The 23,166-nt window shown below is 41.4% G+C and overlaps 1 protein-coding gene across 10 annotated transcripts in view; it reads left to right on the top strand.

The window, feature by feature from the left end:
- The window catches only part of IL1RAPL1 (interleukin 1 receptor accessory protein like 1), a 937,510-nt gene that overhangs the window by 117,539 nt on the left and 796,805 nt on the right, over nucleotides 1-23,166 (top strand). For 2 of the 10 annotated variants that reach the window (XM_077342991.1, XM_077342990.1), the window contains exon 1: nucleotides 16,812-16,971. The exons of the other annotated variants lie outside the window; for them this stretch is intronic. In XM_077342991.1, coding sequence (XP_077199106.1) covers nucleotides 16,900-16,971 — 72 coding nt within the window. In that variant the 5' untranslated portion in view covers nucleotides 16,812-16,899. Of the gene's footprint in view, nucleotides 1-16,811; nucleotides 16,972-23,166 lie in introns of those variants that run through there. 10 annotated transcript variants of the gene reach the window in all.

Below are 23,166 nucleotides of genomic sequence, written 5' to 3'. Positions count from 1 at the left end.
AGGGTACCATAGCTGTATTTCATCCTCTTTTGTTGTTGTTGTTAGGTGCAAAGTCGTGTCCGACCCCATGGACTTCCTGTCCTCTACCATTCTCCGGAGTCCATTTAAGTTCTTTTTTGACATCCTTTTTTGACATACATGCAAAAAGATTGAACCAAGAGCAATGCCTAAATAGCCATTTAGTCCTAACTTGGAGAACCATTCCTTCTGTTTCACAGATCAAATCTAGCCAAGCTACAATGATGGATGTGACAGTTTGCCTAGTGACCACTACAGATGGGTGATTCAGTTACTTTTTGGACCTAAGGTAAAGGTAAAGGCAAGCACCGAGTCATGTCTGACCCTTGGGGTGCCTTCCAGCATTTTCATGGCAGACTCAATACAGGGTGGCCTTGCCAGTGCCTTCCCCAGTCATTACCATTTTACCCCCCAGCAAGCTGGGTACTCATTTTACCGACCTCAGAAGGGTGGAAGGCTGAGTCAACCTTGAGCCGGCTGCTGGGATTCAACTCCCAACCTCATGGGCAGACAGCTTCAGACAGCATTTCTGCCACTTACCACTCTGCGCCACAAGCTATCCAAGCTATCATCCATCCCTTGCTTTAAACCAGCCCGTCAGCAGTATCTGAATTGTGATTTGGCCTGATTCATCCAGTTTCAAGGAAGGGTCTAAAGGGGAAGAAAGTGCACCAAGCAGCTGATCACTGAGAAGGCTGGGGAGGGGGAGGCATTTAAAAGGCATGCCAAGCAGCTGATCACGACAGATCAGTTGCTTGGTGCATTCTTTTAATGCCTCCTCCCAATTTCTTAGGGTGGCAGGCAGGAAGCAGAGGCACTATTTTTTAATTTGGCCAAATCAAAACAGCTGAATCCAACCCAATGAAGGGTGATTTGAACCATTTCAAATTTGGCAAAATTGACTCCAGCTGAATTTGAAATAGTCTGATCTTTTTTCTGTGCACATGCTAATGAGCACCAGACAACTGACACCTTGTGATAAAGGCATGTATGAAAGCCAATGTGATTACCACACAGAGGACTTGCTTAGAGTACATTGAATACAAAGCAGTTTAATGTAGAAATAGAAAAATAAGTCACTGAAGAGCAAGTTTCTGTTTTTCTTTTTGTAAAGTTCTGCTTGCTAAGGATTATTTCTCACAATGTATTCTCTAGTGCTTTGTCTGTTTCAGAAATACAAGCCTGCTTTGTTTTTACATGTCAGGAGATGATGTAAGCAGAGTGTAAATGTTTAATGAATTTTCTCTGTAAAGTTCAGGTGCTACGCAAATATTTTTTTTAAAAAACAGAACTCAAGGAGAGGATTAAAGGGAATAAGTAATGCTGTAAAGATTTGGAGACTGAGTAGGAAACTAAGTCTGTTGGTCTGAGGGCAGGTCTCGTCTTCTTCACTTTGGTAATGGTTTTCTGTTCCTGTAAACAATGCTTCCCCCCCCCCCCTTGCCTTGGAGAAAATCATTAGATGTGTGGCTAGCAAACTCTTAGATATGAACACACTGGGCATTTCTTTCATTCAAAAATTAATCTGTTAGGATATGTTAAATATCTTTATGTTGTATTTGATTGTAATCAAGGTGGTACTGTTAATATGGAAGGTTTTGCTTTTTAAAAACTTTTTTCTGTATCTTTTCTATGTACTACAAGTATTTAACATCTGGCTGTAATTGAGGATTGCATACAAACAAACAGGGTAATTATAAGTTTGGCAGGAAGCGATTATTAATGTCCTTTGAAATAGGTGGAAAAATTTTGATTAAAAGGTGACATAAGTACAAGTCATCTTAGGTGTACACTTGGATTTGTCGCCTCCTGGTCTTGTCAATATTGTGAGTGTCTTAGCTGCCCGGAGCATTGGAGCTCTGTTGTAATTCCATTTGGGCAACTCCACCACCAGATAAAGTCAGGTCATATTCCTCAAACTGAGCAAGCTTGTCTGTGAAGTCTTTTTACTCAAGAGGTAGGGATTTTTCCTGATTTCCCATTGCTTATTGCTGCTTTCATGCTTAGGAAGGTCTTCTCGCCTGCAACTGATACTTACAAAGGCTCAGGGGAAAGGTAGAAAGATCCACTTCTCAAATTCATTCAATCCATGGGAGTTAGGATCTAAGCCATTATTCAAATATAATAGATATAAACCATTACAATAATAGACATCTTATTTGTAACACTCTTGGCAGATGTATTGTTAAGTATCTTTATAGTGAATACTACATAACATTGTATTTTCCGAGAATGTCTTTCCTTTGCTTTGAAAACTTTTATGATGTAACAAATGAAGACCTGTGATGGACAGGAGGCTACCCTGCCCCTCAAGGGGAAAACAGCCACTCACTTGAGCCTATGGAAAGACTGCTGTTTTCCCCTCTAACATTCTGTCCTCCTGAAAGTTAATTGGATACTGGAAAAGCCTCCTATGGCTTTGGGGGAAACTAACTTTGTTTTAAACAATAAACCTTCCTTCAGTTATCAGCTGTTCTAAAGGTAGCTCTGACTGTTTATGCACTGGGAACTTCACTGCCCCAGCTCCCGTGCAAGAGCACAAATTGGGGGTGGATGAAGTGCACCGGGCCAAATGCTCCCCCGTGTGGGTGCAGGAAGATGTGGGGCAACCTACCACAACTAAAACTCCAGCCTGCAGCCCTTCATGAAACCTACAGTGCGTAAACGGTCTCTGTGAGGTAAGTTTTGTAGTGAGCAAATAGAATAGGCATGTAAACAACCCAGATGATTTATTGGTTTTCAAGTTGGTTTCAAAGAATAGAAAACCAGCAGAAGTATCCAGATAGACAAAGGAGAACACCTCTTGTGTCTGCCTCCAACATTGCACCCCCAGTTCTGAAAAGTAATTGGATGGAACAGCACTCCCATAGGCTCAAACCGGCGTCTGTTTTCCTTCAGGGCAGGACAGCCTTCTGTCTATAACAGGGCCTTCCTCTGTTTCTGCATATTTATGCTCCAAAATCTATTAATTATGTACAAAACAACAAGGCATATGTGGCCACTGATTGTCAGTGTGCCAGCTAAATATGATATAGAGTCACAAAATATTAAATGGTTATTGTTTTTAATCTCTATGAAAATCCAAATAAACAAACAAACAAACTTGCCTACAAAATATTCACATTAAACATCAAATAAAGGTACAAGGCAAACAAAAAGGGGCATGTTGAAGCTCCTGAAACTCAGTTTAATTGGGTTCAGTGGTTATAGGCAATGGGCAAGGGGGGTAAAATAGAAAATCCAACATTGCTTTGAATTAGTAGATCATATTTTTCATACATCCATGGACAAAACAGTCAAAAGTAATTCTGCGAAGAACTATGTTTTTGAAATTCTGTAGGTTCGAAGAAAATCAATAAAATCAGAGTCCAGTAGCACCTTTAAGATCAACAAAGATTTATTTAAGGTGTGAGCTTTCGAGTGCAAGCACTCTTCCTCAGACTAAGAACTGACCATCATAACAGTAGGAATATATAAGCAAAAGTTAATCCTGTTACATTAATAAACTGTGTCACAGCATCCGAACACAGCCACATGAGAACTCCCTGCCAAACCAGCCAGTCAGACCCCTCGAGCCCATTTGTAGTTCACAAAGACATTTCAGAAATAAAACTGTCAAAGCCAGTGATCCACGGCTCACACCCTACACTGGGTGGAGACCTGGGACAACCACTGAATATCTCAACCTCTCCCAACCAAAGTGGAATAGGACACAGGGAACGGGGGCATTTTGCAGCATAACCTATAGATAGATTTTAAAAATATGATGGATGGGACATAACTGATGAAATACTAAATGTCTTTATGTCAGAAAGATTCTAGTTATGTGATACTATATAATAAGAAAAAATGCTTGGAATATCTTAATTAGAACGGTCAGTTTCTTCATGTGATAGAACTATTTATGTATTCAAAATTATGAATAACAGGATTTCAAATAAGTGTAATATATATATATATATATATATATATATAAATACACAAAAATATATATAAAATACACAAAAGTCTAGATAAAATTGCAGCAATTATGAAACTTCTGTGTGTGTGTGATATGCATGATTGGGCTAGATCATGGGTTACACTAAATTAAGTTCATTTTGGAAATATTAGCATTAAATCCTCTCATATATTTTGAGTTTGGAAACTTAGTATACATCTTTTACTAAAAGAAAGCATGCTTTGAACTGAAAGGCTGTTTTGCTGTGAAATTCACAAAATAAATAATATTTAATAAATATAAAAATGAAAGGGATCTATTCTACAGAATTATTTCATAAACTCTCAGTGGTGGACAATGATGATTCTCAAAACTGCATCTAATTCCACAGCTAGTTTCTTTACTTCAAAGAATAATGATAAAACATTGTAAATTGCTTGAATCATTTACAGATTAATTGAATGATGATAGTCCTTGTAGAAATTGTTCTGCTATGAATTCTCACACAGAAGGCTGCTCTCTTTTAATGGTAAGGTTGCCTTGTCCTTCAGGTCTTTTGGGGTCCATAAATGTTTTGCAATTGCTCCTGTGCGGTGTTTTTTTTAGAATGTGAACATAGCCGTAGTCACTCAGCAGCAAGAATTTCTGACAGATTGTAAAACCTATAAAGAGTGTCTTAAAATGTAAAGGCTCCAAATTTGGGATTATCAGTAATAATTGTTGAAAATTGGTGTGGGAATACACTGGAGTATTATCAATGGTGCTTATGATACAGACACTAAAGTAAGAGGAAAGATGGGTAAGTTGTGGTACCACAGTGACTAATGTCCATGCTGCTAATGGCATTGGAGTTTCCATTAAGATTCAGTGGAAACTGTCATTATTAAAATATAAATTAACCAGAGCATATCTAAATCACTTCGTCATACCACAGAAGAACTGAGTGTTTTGGAAAAAGTTGATATTAATTAGTTTGCCTATAGTGAGTGACAGCTGACTAAAACTGAAGGCAGAGGGACTATCACCAGTCACTCCATGATGTTCTAGCATCATCAAAAGGTGGACAGTGTGAATTGCTGAGAATAAGAGCAGAAAATGTATTTGAGACCTAGAAAAATATAAAAGGTAAAGGTAAAGGTATCCCCTGTGCAAGCACCGAGTCATGTCTGACCCTTGGGGTGATGCCCTCTAGCGTTTTCATGGCAGACTCAATACGGGGTGGTTTGCCAGTGCCTTCCCCAGTCATGACCGTTTACCCCCCAGCAAGCTGGGTACTCATTTTACCTACCTCGGAAGGATGGAAGGCTGAGTCAACCTTGAGCCAGCTGCTGGGATTGAACTCCCAGCCTTATGGGCAAAGCTTTCAGACAGCTGCCTTACCACTCTGCGCCACAAGAGGCTCTTTTGGCCAAGTATTCCATAGAATTATAGGGGCTAGATTTGTTAGTTCATATAGAAAAATATATGAACTAACAAATCTAGCCCCTATAATTCTATAGAATACTTGGCCAATCTGGTACAGTGATTAGAAAAAGATTAGGACTGGAGAGAGCTGGGTTCAAATCATTACACATCTGTAATGCTCACTTTAGCCATCACTTTCTGTTGTAAAGAAGGGGGATGCAATCTTGGGCTGTATCAATAGAGGCATCATATCAAAATTGCAAGATGCCATAGTCCCACTGCATACCACATTGGTCAGAGTGCATCTGGAGTATTGTGTGTAGGTTTTCAAAAAGGACATGGGCAAAATTAAGAGGGTGCAGAGAATGATGAGGATTATCTGGGGCCTGGAGCCCAAGCCTTATGAGGAAAGGCTGAGGGACTTGGGAACGTTCAGCTGTCTTTAAGTATTTGAAAGGCTGTCACATAGATGAGGGCAAAGAGCGATTTCTGTTGGCAGCAGAGGAGAGGCCCCAGCTTTACAATTCATATAGAATAGTGCAAGCTAAATATTGGGGGGGGGGGGGTAGGGATCACAGCAGTGGCAGCAGCTGCCCAAGAAGGTGGTGAGTTCCCCTTCACTGGCAGTCTGTAAACAGCAACTGTGAACAGATTCTTATCCTGGATGCTTTAGGCTGATTCTCCATTGTACAGGGGGGTTGGACAAGATGGCCTTTATTAATCCTTCCAACTCTATAATTTTGCTATTCTAGCTTAGAAGAAATTATCTCTTCTGTATTAACTTTCTTGGCAGTTAAAATTAGCATTTCAAGGTACCTGTTCCCAAATACAGTGGGTGGGAAAGAGATGGGATTTAATGAGTTTTTGGACTTTGGCAATGGAATATCCTTCAGTTTCTAATCTTTTTAGCTTTAGGCTCTAGTGGCACCATTTTTATTTCCTTGGGCTTTTTGTGTTAATGTCATTGTGTCTCTCAGTGGCCTTTACTGAGAGTATTTTATTGCAGAAACTGTTCTATTGTATTTTAACTCCCTGCTGACTTTTCTTTCTTTCTGTATTTTTATGCTGCTGTTTCATCCTGCTGTTTTATTCATATTAATGTGTATTTTTGCAATGTTTTGATGTATCTTAAAGTCTTTATTGATATTATTGTAAGCCACTTAAGGCACATTTTATGGGGAAGTTGTGAGAAAAAGATTTAACCAGATAAAGCCTGCAATTTTTAACAAGGATTCAGAACTATACAGACACGGTGTTAGAGGGGGTGGGTGAGAGTGTTTTTGGGAACCGTAGGTCACAAGCAGACTTCATATAGAGGAGTTGGAATGAATGAATGAATTTTAATTTATATTCCACCCTTCCAGTATTCAGTGTCTGTTACGACCTTAAAATCATATACAAGATCAAATTGTTTAAAAAATCAAATTTCTGCCAGTCATGATCTTGACTAAGTCCCAGATGAGGGAGATTTGGTAGGAGCGGACATTCTACTGCGCCTGTGTTATTTTCCTGTGTTATTTTTGGCCTCACCCATAAACCTGGCAGACTAGCTCCATCTTGTGGAACTGATTTAGGTACACAGGGCCCTAATCTCTTCCAGGAGGTCATTCCACCAGGACCAAGGGACCAAGCCCTATGAAGATAGGTTGAGGGACTTGGGAATGTTCAGCCTGGAGAAAAGGAGGTTGAGAGGGGACATGATAGCCCTCTTTAAGTATTTGAAAGGGTGTCACTTGGAGGAGGGCAGGATGCTGTTTCCATTGGCTGCAGAGGAAAGGACACACAGTAATGGGTTTAAACTACAAGTACAACGATATAGGCTGTCATAGTAGTTCAGCAGTGGAATAGGCTGCCTAAGGAGGTGGTGAGCTCCCCCTCACTGGCAGTCTTCAAGCAAAGGTTGGATACACACTTTTCTTGGATGCTTTAGGATGCTTAGGGCTGATCCTGCGTTGAGCAGGGGGTTGGACTAGATGGCCTGTATGGCCCCTTCCAACTCTATTATTCTATGATTCTATGATTCTATGATTCTTTAAGGCCAAGGATCCAGAGCAGGTGTTGCGGAGATCTCAATGCTCTTGTACAATGTTGCAAACCTCCATCCATAGTTCTTCAAGCACTCTGTCTATCAGATCTAATTCCTTAAATTGATTTGTCACCTCTACTGTATATTCGTCAGGGACATGATTTAGTTCATACCTGAGTGGCCTAGTACTTTTCCCTACTTTCTTCAATTTAAGCCTAAATTTGGCAGTAAGAAGCTGATGATCTGAACCACAATTGACTCCTGGTTTTGTTTTTACTGACTGTATAGAACTTCTCCATCTTTGGCTGCAGAACACATAGTCAATCTGATTTCTGTGTTGACCGTCTGATGTTGTCCATGTGTAGAGTCGTCACTTGGGTTGTTGGAAAAGAGTTTTGCTATGACCATTGTATTCTCTTGACAACATTCTACCAGACCGTGCCCTGCTTCATTTTGTACTCCAAGGCCAAACTTGCCTGTTATCCCGGTAATCTTTTGGCTTCCTACTTTAGCATTCCAATCCCCCATGATGAAAAGCACATCACTTTTTTGGCGTTGCTTCTAGGAGGTGTTGTAGGGCTTCATAGAACTGGTCAACTTCATCCTCTTCAGCAGCAGTGGTTGGGGCATAAACCTGGATTACTGTGATGTTGTATGGTTTGCCTTGGATTTGAACTGAGATCATTCTGTCATTTTGGAGATTGTATCCCAATATTTACAAAGATCATGGCATCCGGCCCTCTCAATTCATGGCAAATAGATGGGGAAGAAATGGAGATAGTGACAGATTTTATTTTCCTGGGCTCCAAGATCACTGCAGATGGGGACTGCAGCAAAGAAATTAAAAGACGCTTGCTCTTGGGGAGGAAAGCTATGGCAAATCTAGACAGCATCCTAAAAAGCAGAGACATCACCCTGCCAACAAAAGTGCATTTAGTCAAGGCTATGGTATTCCCAGTTGCAATGTATGGCTGTGAAAGTTGGACCATAAGGAAGGCCGAGCGTCAAAGAATTGAGGCTTTTGAACTCTGGTGCTGGAGAAGACTCTTGCGAGTCCCTTGGACTGCAAGGCGAACAAACCGGTCAGTCCTAGAGGAGATCAGCCCTGACTGCTCTTTAGAAGGCCAGATCCTGAAGATGAAACTCAAATACTTTGGCCACCTCATGAGAAGGAAGGACTCCCTGGAGAAGAGCCTAATGCTGGGAGCGATCGAGGGCAAAAGAAGAAGGGGACGACGGTAAATGAGGTGGCTGGATGGAGTCACTGAAGCAGTAGGTGCAAACGTAAATGGACTCCAGGGAATGGTAGAGGACAGGAAGGCCTGGAGGATCATTGTCCATGGGGTCGCGATGGGTCGGACACGACTTCGCACATAACAACATCCCAATACTGCTTTTCCTACTCTCTTATGGATTATGAAGGCTACTCCATTTTTTCTGAGAGATTCTTGCCCACAGTAGTATACTTGATGGTCATCTGAATTAAATTCACCCATTCCTGTCCATTTTAGTTCACTGATTCCTAAAATGTCGATATTCATTCTTGTCATCTCTTGTTTGACCACGTCCAGCTTGCCTTGATTCATGGATCTGATGTTCCAGGTTCCTATGGAATAAAAGTATTTACAGCATCGGACTGTCTTTTCACCTCCAGTTCCATCCATAACTGAGCATCCTTCCGGCTTTGGCCCAGTAGCTTCATTAATTCTGGTGCTACTCGTATTATCCCCAGTAGCATATTGGACACCTTCCGACTTGAGGGGCTCATCTTCCGGCGTCATAGCGTTTTGCTTTTTGGAACTGCCCATAGAGTTTTCATGGCAAAGATACTGGAGCGGTTTGCCATTTCCTTCTCCAGTGGATCACCTTTTGTCAGAGCTCTTTTTTATGACCTGTCCGTCTTGGGTGGCCCTGCACAGCACAGCTCATAGCTTCACTGAGCTACGTAAACCCCTTCACCACGACAATGTAGCGATTCTTGAAGGGGAAACAATCCTAGTAGTACTGTCTAAACTAAACATCTAAATTCAGGCTGCCATCCACCTGATCATCTCACACATGATGATAATTCTCAGATGGCCTATTTATTATGGCTGCCTTATAAATCCTATCACTGGATGGGTATATTCATGTTTCGAACCCTTGTTCTTTCCTATGGGGTTAGGGGCCAAGTCAGATGATGAATAGCAAAGCTCTAGCCAATGTTCTGGCTATTGTAAGAGTCTCTCACCACTAGTGGATTTTGTGATTCAGCCGTCATAGTCCAAACAGCTGCTAGGCAATTGCCTCTCTCTTCCTTATGGCAACAGTGGACAGTTCAGTGGACAACAGGTTTTTCTCAGTACTGGCAAAAAGGTCTTGCTCTGATCACTGTGGAGTTCTGAGTTTCTTCAGTCTGCTGCCATTTGCCAGATGGGCATAGGTCTTAGACGTAAACAGCATGTGCCCCTCATTTTCAGCCACACTGTATGCGCATAATTTATTTGCTAGTCTGCAAGGAAGAGGTAAAACTCCCAATTGCATGTTTCTTTAACTGTTCTTCCTCCAATACAGATGACAGTAGGACCACTCAACAGTTGTTGAGTCAATGCTGAGTCAGGTGCCAAGCTCCCAGCCTAGGCCACGCCCACTGCTTTTCCCCCATGCATTTGTTGCTCTCTGCCTGGTCCCAAAGCCAGAAACAGTCCAAGTGCTAGACCCAGGGCCCACAGCAATCAAACTCAGTTCTCCAGATTAGAGTCTACCACTTTTAACCACTGTATACAGCGGATTTATGTATTACTTATTGGTTTGATAACTTCAGAATAGTGGTGATTTTACAGTTTGCTATCCTTTCTTCATTGCCACCTTACACTTTTTCATTGTTGCTCTTTTAAAACTATTTAAATATCAATGCAGCACATTATATTAAATTATTATTATAGAATTGTGATTCTAATTCTGATGGATTCTTTTGACAAGCACCATATAGCAGGAAAAATGTACTTAGTTGTGTAAGATTTATAATATATAAGTTAAAGTTTGAAAGACATTCTACTACTTCACCAATGCAAAGGAATTATTGCTATATCCTTCCCAGGGAGTGATGATAGGCTACAAAGGCATTACTGAAGAGCTGTCCTATCCAAACCATCTCTTGCTGAAACAGCACTGTCAGAGGACACTTTTAGGACTACTGGATGTAGGGCCCTTTTATGATTGCATTAAGCTGTAATAAATTCTCCAGAGCAAATTCGGGTATAAAATCCATAAGCTATCAGCAGTCAGGCAAAATTATATATGTGACTGTGTTTGTGTGAGAATAGTCCATACTTCCAGAGGAAAATTGAACAGCCAGGATTTTCTTCTTCTAAATCCTGATCACTGCCATTTTAAATCATGTTGACATTTTCATAAAGCCCAGCAGAACTTGCATTATGTTGAATATAGTCTGTCTCCCATGTAACTCTATTTCAGTGCTGTTATGCTGTTAAAGGACCACTGCTCTTCATACCATTATTTGATTATCCATATTCATTGGAAAACAGCACAAATGAGGCAAGCTTACCTTATTTTAAGGGAAATTAGTTCTCTTTAGGACCTGTGCTCTGCATCTAAATTGGGCTAAATACTTCTAGCCACAGATAATACTCATCATTTCTATACTATAATAATGGTTGACTAAAAGGTTTTGTGGTATATCAGTGATGATAAATATTCTGGCTTCTATTGGCTGGGCTGATTGACAGATATTCCAACCACTAAAGGAATATCAGCCATGGCATATTTCTATCGAGTTTATTTTAGTGGACAAAAGATACTTCATTCACCCTTAAGAAACTGTATTAGAATAGTAGGGAGAATCAGAGTAGAAATGGTCAGTGGAAAAGTGGTCTCGGGAGGTAGGGAAACTTAATTTCTCCTTTCTATGTAAATATTGAAAGCCCAATCCTTTTTTGGGATTGGATATAGATAATCCTAAGGGCCCAAATAATTGTGGATTGGCTTGCAAAAAGGTTGGTCTGGATTAATCCAATCAACAAATCACCTGTCACCTGGGTCAGTGCTCAGCAAAACAAGAGAATTTGAAATGAAATCTGCTGGTCATAAGAAAACAGGTACGAACCATTGTATTACTGGGTCAAAAACACTGTTTTCATAGTTCATTCAGGGAAGACAGAGGCCTAACTTCACAGACTCAGCCTTTATTGCAAGCAACAGCAACCATAACTCATCCCTTGGTCATCTAACCTCTGACCAGGTGGTTCATTTTCAGTTCCTTATTAACTTTATGTACCTTCTGTTGGTCAGGATAACTCATTTTGTGGTTGTTGAGTTTTCAGTAAGTTGAATCTCTCATGATCTTATTTGTTTGTATGTGTTTTCCATGGCAAGCTATCCTGGACATAGGGCTGACAACTCTGGGTTGGGAAATTCCTTTAGCTTTTTGGGATGGAACCTGGGGAATATCAGCTTTGAGGAGGGAAGAGAAGGGAAGGGACATCATTTGGGTGTAATGCCCTAAATTTCACCTTCCAAAACAGCCATTTTATCCCAGGGAACCCATTTCAATCACCTGGACACTGGCTATAATTCTGGGAGATTTCCAGTCACCACCTGAAGACTGGCAACCCTAGCTGGATAAGAGGTCTGCTAGATGCATTTCTTTACTTTTTAAAATAATGCACATCTAAGGAATGAATAAAACAAGTAATGTGTATATTGGTTATTTATTTATAATTATGTTTATTAACTGCCCTGTCTTGTGATGCTCAGGGAGATTTACAATAGGGCTAAAATATATAACATTAGTAGAAGAATATAGATTTAAAATAAATACATTATACTATTAAAACAGTGATTGCCTACTTTTCTATCATGAGAGAGAAGGAGGGGGATCATAAAGGAGGTGAGTTGAGTTAGTCGTGGGTTGTGACAAGGACTTTCTGCATTTGGGACAATACCTTGTTTTAGCTTCACTTTGGATTTTCTTTGGATGCTGAAAGTCATCTCTAGGCTTCCTTCATTTTGGCTTTCCTCCTTTTGTTTCCCAGACTGAAAATCACCATATGCTTTCCACATCTGAGTCAGATTGAGACAACATCCTATCACGCTTTGTTTTCTTGCCCTTTTCCATTTTGAAAAAAGTGATAACCTCTTGCACCTAATTTCACCATTCTGTGCACTTGACTGCCTCCTCCTTCCCCCAAATATGTGATTTTTTAAAAGTAGGTTATTACATTACAGTGCTGCTGCTGCAGTGTAGCCACTTTATTTTCACAACTGGAAACAGCATTGCAACACAGTCACCCCTTAAAAAAGCCAGATGTTTCAGGAGAGAGGGGGGGAGGAAGACAGAGGAAGGGAGTGGGGAGGAAGGATGGTGATGAGGAAGGGGGTATGCACAAATGACTCAACATGGCAGTCATTGGCAGAATATTTTATCAAGCCGGACCCAAGGCTAAAAAGATTCTAGTTGAGGCCAATCTGATATCTTTGGGGCCAGGGATCCTAAGCAGGTTCTTCTGGAGAGTGGTGTTTTTGTATGGATCTGTTTGGGTCATTTGTTGCTCATTGGACAAAATCAGTTTGCCTGGGTCTGATTACAAGCTTCACTCTCTGCTGCTGTTGCTTGGAGGTGGAGGCTGTGAGCCTTTGAACTGTAAGGCTCCATGTAACAGATGTGTGAGCTGATGGGTGAAAGTCAAAAGGCTCTTAGCCTGGAGATCAGGACTTTGCATCACTCTAGAAATCTTAAACTCATTAACCAGTTAAGGAGGTAGAAAGCCAGTAGGTGTTTTTCAGTGTGTGCTGCATGCATGACTATCTATGGGTGTAAATCATGGGTGTATGGAGCTTGTGACTCTCAGAGAGTAGGTTCATTCCCTTAATGCTAGGGTTGCCAAGCTGGAGAAGCAGAGGCAGAGAGAGTAGCTTGGAGAAGAGGCTCTTAGCTCTTCTGCTGTTGGGGAGAGTATGAGTTTTAAGACTAAAGGGCATCAGTCTGAGGAGGAGGGATATGATTCATTAGAAGGGACTCTTTCCTTGGGTGATGGACTGATATCCTCTTGTGCTGGGGGGGGGGTGGGCTTCTGGTAGTAGGTGATTCAATCATTAGGTATATAGAGAGTCTGTGATTTGCCTGCCTGGTGCAACAGTTGCAGACACTGTCTAAATAGTGTGATAGTACAGTCTGAATACTAAAGTACAGTCAGCACTAATGATGTACATTTGCACCACTGACATCGGGAGATGTAGTCTTGTGGACCTGGAAGGAAAAAAAATTAAGTTCAGAGGTAGGAAGTTAAAGGCCAGGACCTCAAAGGTGGCTGTCATACAGGGCCAGCTAGACTGGCACAGGAGTCAATGTTTGGAAGGGAACATGGTGCCAGGAGAAAGAGTTTAGGTATGTTAGGTACAAGGGTATTTTCTGGGGCAAGTTGAACCTGTACAATAGAAATGAGCTTCACTTGGATTAAAAGGGAGTCAGACTGCTGGTGATTAACTTCAAAATGATGACAGAGCAACTTTTAAACTAATCCCAGGGGGAAAGCTGATAGTAGCTGGGAAGTCTCTAGTTTGAGACAATTCATTTCAAAGGGATGATTGCATAAACATTTAAGTGACTAAGTACCAAACCAAGCATTATACTTTCCTACAGTCATATAGCAGCTGTAGGAAATCAGGAGAAAGTCACATGCACTGAATATTGCACGTTTTGTTGCTGAAATGAAAAATAATACCTCCAGGGCCATTCTGGCTCAGGAAAACCATGGGAGGGGGATAAATTGTTTTCCCCCATGCATAGGTCTGAGCCATATGGGGTTCCTTTTAATTTTAAAAGTGACATTATCTGCAGTTGCTGTTCAATTGATCTGATTGTTTAAAAAGTCTAACATCTAATTTAACCCTAACTTCCAAACAAATCTTATATCTTGAACACCTCACAGTATGATTCTCTGGGTAAAAATGTAAGAAACTGTCTACAGAATTTGATACCTCTGCCCACAATATCAGTCAGTTAACTAAACCCCCCCCCCCAAAAAAAAAGTGCTGCTCCATTTGAAGAACCTAAATATACATTGTATCGGTATACCCAATCAAAGCATATAAGTATATGGGAAATCATCAAGTAAAGGAAATAATATTATAATATTCTTTCTTTAGAGCAATTAATATACAGACTGAAAGACTGGACTAAGTGCATGTCCTCTCAGTTCAGTAGATAATGCCACCCAGTCTGGCTCATTTTGACTTGTTAGTGCACCGTTAAAATTGCTTGGCAATGTTAAAAGTCTAGTGACTTAAAAAGATGAAAGCTGAAAATCTGGACCACCAAATGGGCCAAGGAGGCTGTCAACAGCATCTCCTGATTCAGAATAAGACCCAGAAAAGCAGACCATATGAAGACCAAAGGGAATTATGAGAAGGCTGACAGGCTGCCTGAGAGTTCAGGTGACAGAAGAAAATGAAGTATGGTTATCTGAACCAATCAAAGAGGAAACACTGCTATTTGAGGAAATAACATAGTTAAGGTACTGAAATGATAAAGGAACAAACACAACCACACATGGGTTCAGGCTGGAAGGGCTTTCACTGAGAGCAGGAAGAAAGTGAATGGACAATAGAAGACAGAAGAATGTAAGAAAGGAAATCTAGAAATAAATCTGCCATATGAAAATTATTTTCACTTTAAGAGAAAACTCTGTCAGATGCCACTCTTCCTGTTACTGGGTAATGATGCTAGTCCTCAGGAAAGCCTGGGGTGCCCCTGGAATTATAGCTCATCATGTGACAGAGGTCATTTCCCCCAAACTAAATGCCTGCATTGGAGGGCAGACTCCATAAGATTATTTTATTTTTATTTATTTATTATATTTATATGTCACCCTCCCCGCCTCAAATCCTGCCCACTCCCAGCATCAACCCCAAAGTCTCCAGGTATTTCCCAAACCAGAGCTCACAACTCTTATTACTGACCTTAGCATGAGAAAAATCAACATTTTAAAATAATTTTCCATTGTATCAAATGTATTTCTTTAATGTAAATAAATAAGAATCTTAGGGCACCTTTAATGGGTACAACATTTTATTCCAGCATAAATTTGTGAGGAGCTGAGGTTTGTTACAGGTTTTACACAGTCTTTGGCATTTGGCTGATCCCAGATTTAGGATTTTTTAAATCTCAGTATAACTGGGTTATTTTGACAAAATCTATGTCTTCCCACCCATTACATATCCTAGGCAGATCAGTATAACTTGTAAATAGTCTCTGTACTTTCTGTATTTCATGGCTGTTGCTGCACTTCCCAAGCCATTGATATGATTTCATAGTGAAGATCCAATTACTGTATGCAAGTAGGTGGGTTCTAGTCCATGAACATTTATGCTGGAATAACATTTTTTTAGCCTTTAACAATTCTCACCTCTATTTTAGAGATTCAGCCAGCTTGCTGTAGTGGTTAGGAGCACATACTTCTAATCTGGTGAGCCAAGTTTGATTCCCTGCTCCTCCTCCACATGCAGCCAGCTGGGTGACCTTGGGCTTGTCACAGCACTGATAAAGCTGTTCTGACCAAGCAGTAATATCTGGGCTTGCTCAGTCTTATCTATCTCACAGGGTGTCTGTTGTGGGGAGAGGAAAGGGAAGGTGATTGTAAGATGCTTTGAGACTCCTGATAAAGAAAAATGGCATATAAGCACCAATTCTTCTTTTCTTCTTCTACACAGACCATAACTTATCTGTTTTTACAAAAAGGAGTGTTATGCAGTTGTAGTCCAAACATGAGCGTAATTATAACTGACTCTTTTTTCATTATGGTTCTGCAGACTTTAAAGTGGCATACTAAAGGTTAAAGAAAACTTTCAAGGCCTGGAATATGTAGCCTAAATTTTATCTTCTTTTGTCAAGCAAAGCTTTCCAAATTTTAATAATTATTGTGTGTCATTTAGGCAGTTTATGTGGCCAGGTGTTAATGTCAATCCTAAATCAGAAGAAATCACAACAATTTCACCCTTCCAGCATATTTGCAATTATTTTTTAAATGGCTCTATTATACTATAAGGTGTGTACAAGCTGGGGAAACACTGGTAGAATTAGTTATGAAATATTTGCCATTGTCCTTTCTCATTTTTTTAAGGAGGGTGGCATTTGCAAATAATGATAATTCTGAGTATGCGGAATTTTTAAAATAAAATTTTAATTACCTAGCAAATCCCAAATGTACAAAAATTACTCTTCCCACTTGAAAGCTAGCTTGCGTTGTCATTTTATGTTCACACTGCCAAATCTTCAGGGAACAATAATGGACTTATTTTAGTCAAGTGTTGTTGAAGACCCTTATAATTATGATTATTTATTATTTATACAGTGCCACCAGTAGTTCTTTACAGACTTTCGTAAACAAACAAATACATCATTGAAATCCACAAGGAAGAGAGATCTGAAGAAAGTAAAAGATGGTATCATGTACTTGGGAAGGCATACCAGGCAGAAGAGGCAGGAAGAGATAAAGTATGTAACTCATATGCCATGAGATGTAATCCTCCCCATTTCTTTCATGGAGTCAAACATCTATTATGGAGTCAACAGCAGATACCTGGGGTAGGTAAATGAAATGTCTAGGTCCTCAAAATACGAGACAATCATAGAGTTGAAAGGGGCCATACAGGCCATCTAGTCCAACTCTGAATTCTAGTTTCTGGAAAGTAAATGGTGTAGATGGGTGCTGATTTAATTTGATTGCTTGAAATCATTATATAAATTGCATTACTGTCACTTCTCAGCCTGTGACCCTACTACCACAAAAGAGTGGGAATTCAAGGAATGCTGCAGTCTAAGGAATAGAATTCCAACAAAATTACCATAATTGGTTCCAGAGCTGAAGTGTCTTGGATGGCACTGATTGGTTTATACAGATGTAAATAGAAGTAAGGGCCAGTTTTTGTGTTACAAGCACAAAGTAGAGTCCATTTTTAGAAAGTTTTGCTTGGCAGCTCATTGTTATATGACAAGACATTTGAGTACAACAGGCTGTCACCCCAAGGATCAGACCATTTTCATCATTTTCTGTATAATTTTTGTCAAAAGAGGTGACACAATGAAAGCTGCATATTTCATGAAAACAGCTGTCAGCAGTGAGAACCTGTCTTCTGGCAAAGGTGACAGAACATATAAATCTCCTAACTGAGCAAGCCAAGTGGTGTACACATTTGTAGTACAATAAAACTGTGGGAGGGAGCATCAAGTTGGAGTAGGTTTTTTCTGAAATAATAATGTTGAGGCAGAGGTTAGGAGACATAGATAAACAAAACTGTATGGGAAAGGTGTCCAGTACGAACCATCAACTTATCAGTAGAGATAATAAGCAGCAGTTTCAGGATGAGCAGAAAACTGTGTCCTCTGTGCTATCTGTAAATCTTTGTACTTTGGATAAAGAGTGGGATAACTGCATTGCAGAAAGTGGAAACATTCTCCTATGGTCTTGTAGGCTGCATTTTTTCCTCTGTTATTCTATCTATTCTGTTAAGAACTGGAAATATTGCTTATAATTTCATTGCTTGTGCTCAAGAGATGTCCTCCAAAGAGTAACATGGTCTAGGAAGCTCAGTTCCTAAAAGGTTCCGACTATGAGGCCCATTCTGCACCAGGATCAATGTGGCAAATTGATTACGGAAAGAAAAAACGGAATTTAAAGTAGTGGAATTTGGCGTAACGCATACCTGCCTTTGTAGTGGAATCCAGTTGCGTTTCAGTCGTTTCCCACAGGTTTCCAGTCTCGGCAAAAATCGCTAGAAAGGAAGTGATTTTTGCCATGCTTTGGCCCACCCCTGGCTGTCAGTCAAGCAGGCAGCCAATGGACGGTTGTTACCATGCTCCAGAAAAGCTCCTTTGCCTTTAAGAACATGTTTTTTTAAAAAAGAAAAACTCACGTTGCAACGAATATGCCTTGATTCCTTGATTCCTTGCTTCCTCCTAACATAGAGACCCATCTAGCTGGCAGCTGGCCTGTGAGCTGCTGATTCATTGTTGCCACGCTCCCCTGAGTGAAAAAAAATCCCCCCCCCATGCACGGGCGCGATTTTCGGCCGAAAATAAAGGGAACTTGCAAACTTGTGTGGTGCTTGGTGACTTGAGGCAAGCTTTAAAAGCTCTGTGGAGGGACTGCAGCCGGAGAAGCCTCGCTGGGTGAATGAAGGCTTGCCGTTTTGTTGCTCTCCGTTCACGCCAATGGTATTGCACAGAACTTTTTCAAAACTGTTTCAGATTGTTTGCAAGAGTGTAGCACTTTCCAGAGGGTGAATCCACTTTTTGGGATTTCCCTGGAAGCGCTACAACGAAGCGCTTTTTGTTGATCGGTTTCAGGAGTGTGGCAGATTGTGTACGACGTTGTGCATAACTGCATATTAGTAGCAATTACAATTTGCCACACTCCTGCTACATTAAACCTGTGCGGAATGGAGCTGAGAATTCCTTGCAACTACATATCCTGGAACCTGCTCACTATATAGTAACAGAAGAGGCATGTAGACACATATAAAGTGAGTCCTAAATGGTGTTTATCAAGTGACATTAGCTTGGATATCAGTAGCTTACTTTGCTAATATATCAGGGTGCTTATGATACTTCTTCGGCCAAAACTCTTACTCTTGTCATGTATTACTATTAAAATATTTAAGACGTCAGAAGCTTCAGTGTGGAGAAGCAGAAATGTCCATTATTCTACTGTGGTTTGTGTGTTCTTAATGCTTTCTTTTACCCTGGACATTGCAAAAGGGTTTCAGCCTCCAGGAAGGACGTAGAGTTCTCCCACAATTACAGTTAAACTCCAGCCAATATGTGTCAGTTCCCAAGATGAAATGCTGCTCTGGAGGGCGGACTATATGGCATTATACACTGCTGAAGTCCCTCCCCTCTCCAAACCCTGCCTTCCTCCGGCTCTGCCCCACAAATCTCAACAGTATTTTCCCACTCCAAGCTGGCCAGTGGCAAGTGAACTTTGCAAGTTGTCTTTCAGCTTCTGCTTTGTCAATGTTTTATTGGTTTTCATTTCCTTCTGCAATAGGCAGTATCTTCAGCAGCCTAGTTCTAATGAGCCTGCTTGGCCTTCAGGTTTCTTTTCCTTTTCTTCCCCCAACCAGGCTTTATCTGTTGATCTTAAAAGTGCTATGTAAAAGTCTACACTTCTTTGGGAAGTATTTATTAAGCTCACCCAGAGCAAGAAGCTGACCGGCTAGTATCCTAGAGACTGAAGATATCAGCATCAAGATTTCTTGCAGCATCATTTAGTGCAGTGACTGTAAAATGGAATTTTGGTTACAGAAGCATACTTCTTAGGCCTGCAGTGTAGCATAGCAACACAGTGTAACATAGCCTTAGTTGAATCTGTTCTGCTTCACCTCTGCATAACTGGGGCTTACTTATACTCTTTAAAAGGCATATACTTTCTGGATCCTAATATCTGAGGAAGAGAACTGATGTGGAATTTAGTTATCTTTTATAATAGACATTTATTCGATTGATTTTTTTGGTCATAATATTTCTGCTGATAATTTTTTTTAAAGGTTCTCTTCCTACTTTTACCAGGTGTCTCCTTTTTCTTTAGGACATCCAATACTATCAGTTCTACATTTGTGAATAAATTAGAATATAAATAAGTTGGAAAATATCTACATTGCTTAAATGTGCAATGGCCAAACCACATTTTCTTTCTTTGCCATGTCTTTTAAAGTTACAATATATGGAGGAGGTTTGGTGTATTGATTTGTTTTTTAAAAATTTAAGCTGCAATATAAAAAACAATAGTTCTTTTTTGGTCTAGAATCTTCTTTATCTTTCAGTGTTCAACTGGTCAATAAGGTAGAATTTCCCTTTGGTGTTTCCCAGTTTGTTGTAGTGGTTAGGAGTGCGGACTTCTAATCTGGCATGCTGGGTTCGATTCTGAACTCCCCCACATGCAGCCAGCTGGGTGACCTTGGGCTCGCTATGGCGCTGATAAAGCTGTTCTGACCAAGCAGTAATATCAGGGCTCTCTCAGCCTCACCCACCTCACAAGGTGTCTGTTGTGGGGAGAGGAAAGGGAAGGTGATTGTAAGATGCTTTGAGACTCCTTCGGGTAAAGAAAAATGGCATATAAGCACCAATTCTTCTTTTCGTCTTCTACACAGACCATAACTTATCTGTTTTTACAAAACTTATCTGTTTTTACACCAGCACAATGGGCAGGCCAGTGCGGTTAGTGCTCCTAGCTCCTCCAGGAATGTTCAACAGGAAGGAATGGAACAACAAGAGATAACTGGGCATAAGAATAAAAAAAGAGTAAAAAGTGCTTCAGGGCCCAGCAGGCTGCCAGTACGTTTGGGTAAGTCATCCTCATCTGAGGCAAAAACCTCTGGAGGCCAATGGGACAGGACCTATTGGCTTCAGGGTTCTTTGGTTCCAGGTATCCTGACCTGGAAGATGATAGCCCTCTTTAAGTATTTGAAAGGTTGTCATTTGGAGGAGGGCAGGATGCTATTCCCATTGGCTGCAGTGGAAAGGACACGTAGTAATGGGTTTAAACTACAAGTACAATGATATAGGCTATATATCAGGAAAAATATTTTTCACAGTCAGAGTAGTTCAGCAGTGGAATAGGCTGCCTAAGGAGGGGCCTTTCCGCACAAGGACCAATGTTGCCAATTGGTTCCACAAAGCGGAAATGCTATTTTAAATAGTGGAATCTCGGCATTCCGCATACCTGCATTTGTAGTGGAATCCAGTAGCATTTCATTCGTTCCCCACAGGTTTTTAGTCTCGCAGGGATCGCTAGAAAGGAAGCGATTTTTTCTGTGCTTGTTCCCGCCCCTGGCTGTCAATCAAATGAACAGTCAATGGGCGGTTGTTATCATGCTCAGGAAAAGCCCCTTTCCCTTTAAATAGTGATCCCCAACCTGTGGTCCGCGGACCACATGTGGTCCTTCGACTAATTGGAGGTGGGCCCTGAAGGATGCCTTCTCTCTCTCCCCCCCCCGGCCCTTTACTTCATCCCCTCCAGCCCTTTACAACACACTTCATTGTTGTGGCGTGCTGTATCTTATTTTGAAGGGATGTTTAAACATTACCATAGCGATCAGACACCTCCAGCCCTTTACAACACACTTCATTGTTGTGGCGTGCTGTATCTTATTTTGAAGGGATGTTTAAACATTACCATAGCGATCAGAGAGCGCTAGGGCAGTGGTTGAGAGTAGAGGAGTAAACTACCCCCCCCCCACCGGGCCTCAGTAAAAGGCGTTGAGTGATCCCCGTTGAGTGGTCCCTGGTGATATAAAGGTTGGGGACCACTGCCTTTAAGCACAGGTTTAAGAAAAAAAACACGTTGCAACGAATATGCGTTGATTTGTTGCAATGGAGAGACCCATCTAGCTGGCATGTGAGCTGGCGATTCATCGTTACCACGCTCCTCCGAGTGAAAAAATAATCCCCCCCACACAGGTGCGATTTTTGGCCGATAATAAAAGGAACTTGCAAACAGGGGGCTGTGTTGTGCTTGGGGACTTAGGGGAGCTTTAAAGCACTTCTGTGGAGGGATTCTGCGGATACTTACTATAAGAAAAGGTAGGGGTGGTTTAGTCCATGAACGCCCCCCCCCTTTGGGTTTTGAAGCTGGGGAAAACCTGCCTGATACTCACTAGGAAATTTGAGATGATCCTTGATGGGTATTATGTCGACATATTTAACATAGTGCGACCAGATTGGACAGATGTAAGCCCATGGGTAGGAAGGGTGGGTGGGGCATCAGTTGGGAATTCAATAGGGGCATGTCCCAATGCCATCAGTTCAAGCACAGCTGTGAACCTTAAGTTGGAGCCCACTTGAAGAAAGAACATGACAAGTCAGTAGGTGGACAGATGCCCTTTGTGGGGGCCAGTCCTCTTCCAAAACGGGGGGGGGAGGGTTGGGATCCAACAATAGAACTACAAACAGCTATGGTTAGTTGCAAGAGCACAGGTACCTCCTTGTATCATCTAGTCCAACCCCATGATGTACACTGTAGGCACTGTTCACATATGCACACAGTTGGCAGGTCATCTAGTCCAACCCCCTGCTTCTGGCAGTGGTTGTGGTTTGTAGGAGCAAAGATTTAGCAGGAACCTCTCAAGGCCATCTAGTTCAGCCCCCTGCTTCAGGCAATGGTTTGCAGGAACACATAGTTGGCAGGGAACTCCAGGGTCATCCAGTACAACCCCTTGCTTCACACTGAGGCAGGGTATTGTGCACCAACTGTGGCCAAATATAAGGCTGTGGCCAAATATTTTATGCCACATTATGGTTATCAGTGTCCTCATTAGGCGGTCAATATCCCCCTGCAAGGCAAAAAGCCCCCAAGAGTTATCTAAAGGGGGCCATTGCCACTGCGGGGGAGGAACGCCGACAGGAACCTGGCTGGTGGGAGAGAACTAGCCATGGCATTCTCTGGGCAATGTGTGTGTTGGCATGGCAACAGGGGGCGTGGCTGAGCTAGGCATCAGTTAAACTGATGGCCTGACATTGCTTGGCCACTTTTCCCCCTCAGGGTGCCCGAAGATGCGAAACCCTCCCTCCCTCCCTGTTTATGAATTATTGGACTATTTGTTAGATGTTGGATTGTATTGTTGTTTAATTGTCACAGCTGTTGGAAGTATAACATGGGAAGGATCAATTTTGGGGTGGCCAAGCTTGTGCACTGGCCTCCCCTAGATTTGGGGGGCCCTTAAGGGACTGTGCAGATGCAGAGCCTGATCAAAGGCTAGCATTTCTGGGGGGGCAGGAGAACCC

This window comes from Paroedura picta, chromosome 6 (assembly GCF_049243985.1).
Source record: "Paroedura picta isolate Pp20150507F chromosome 6, Ppicta_v3.0, whole genome shotgun sequence".
In the NCBI taxonomy this organism is placed as follows: Eukaryota; Metazoa; Chordata; class Lepidosauria; order Squamata; family Gekkonidae; genus Paroedura; species Paroedura picta.
The sequence above is the reverse complement of the archived record's forward strand: the minus strand, read 5'-3'. Positions and strand labels throughout refer to the sequence as shown.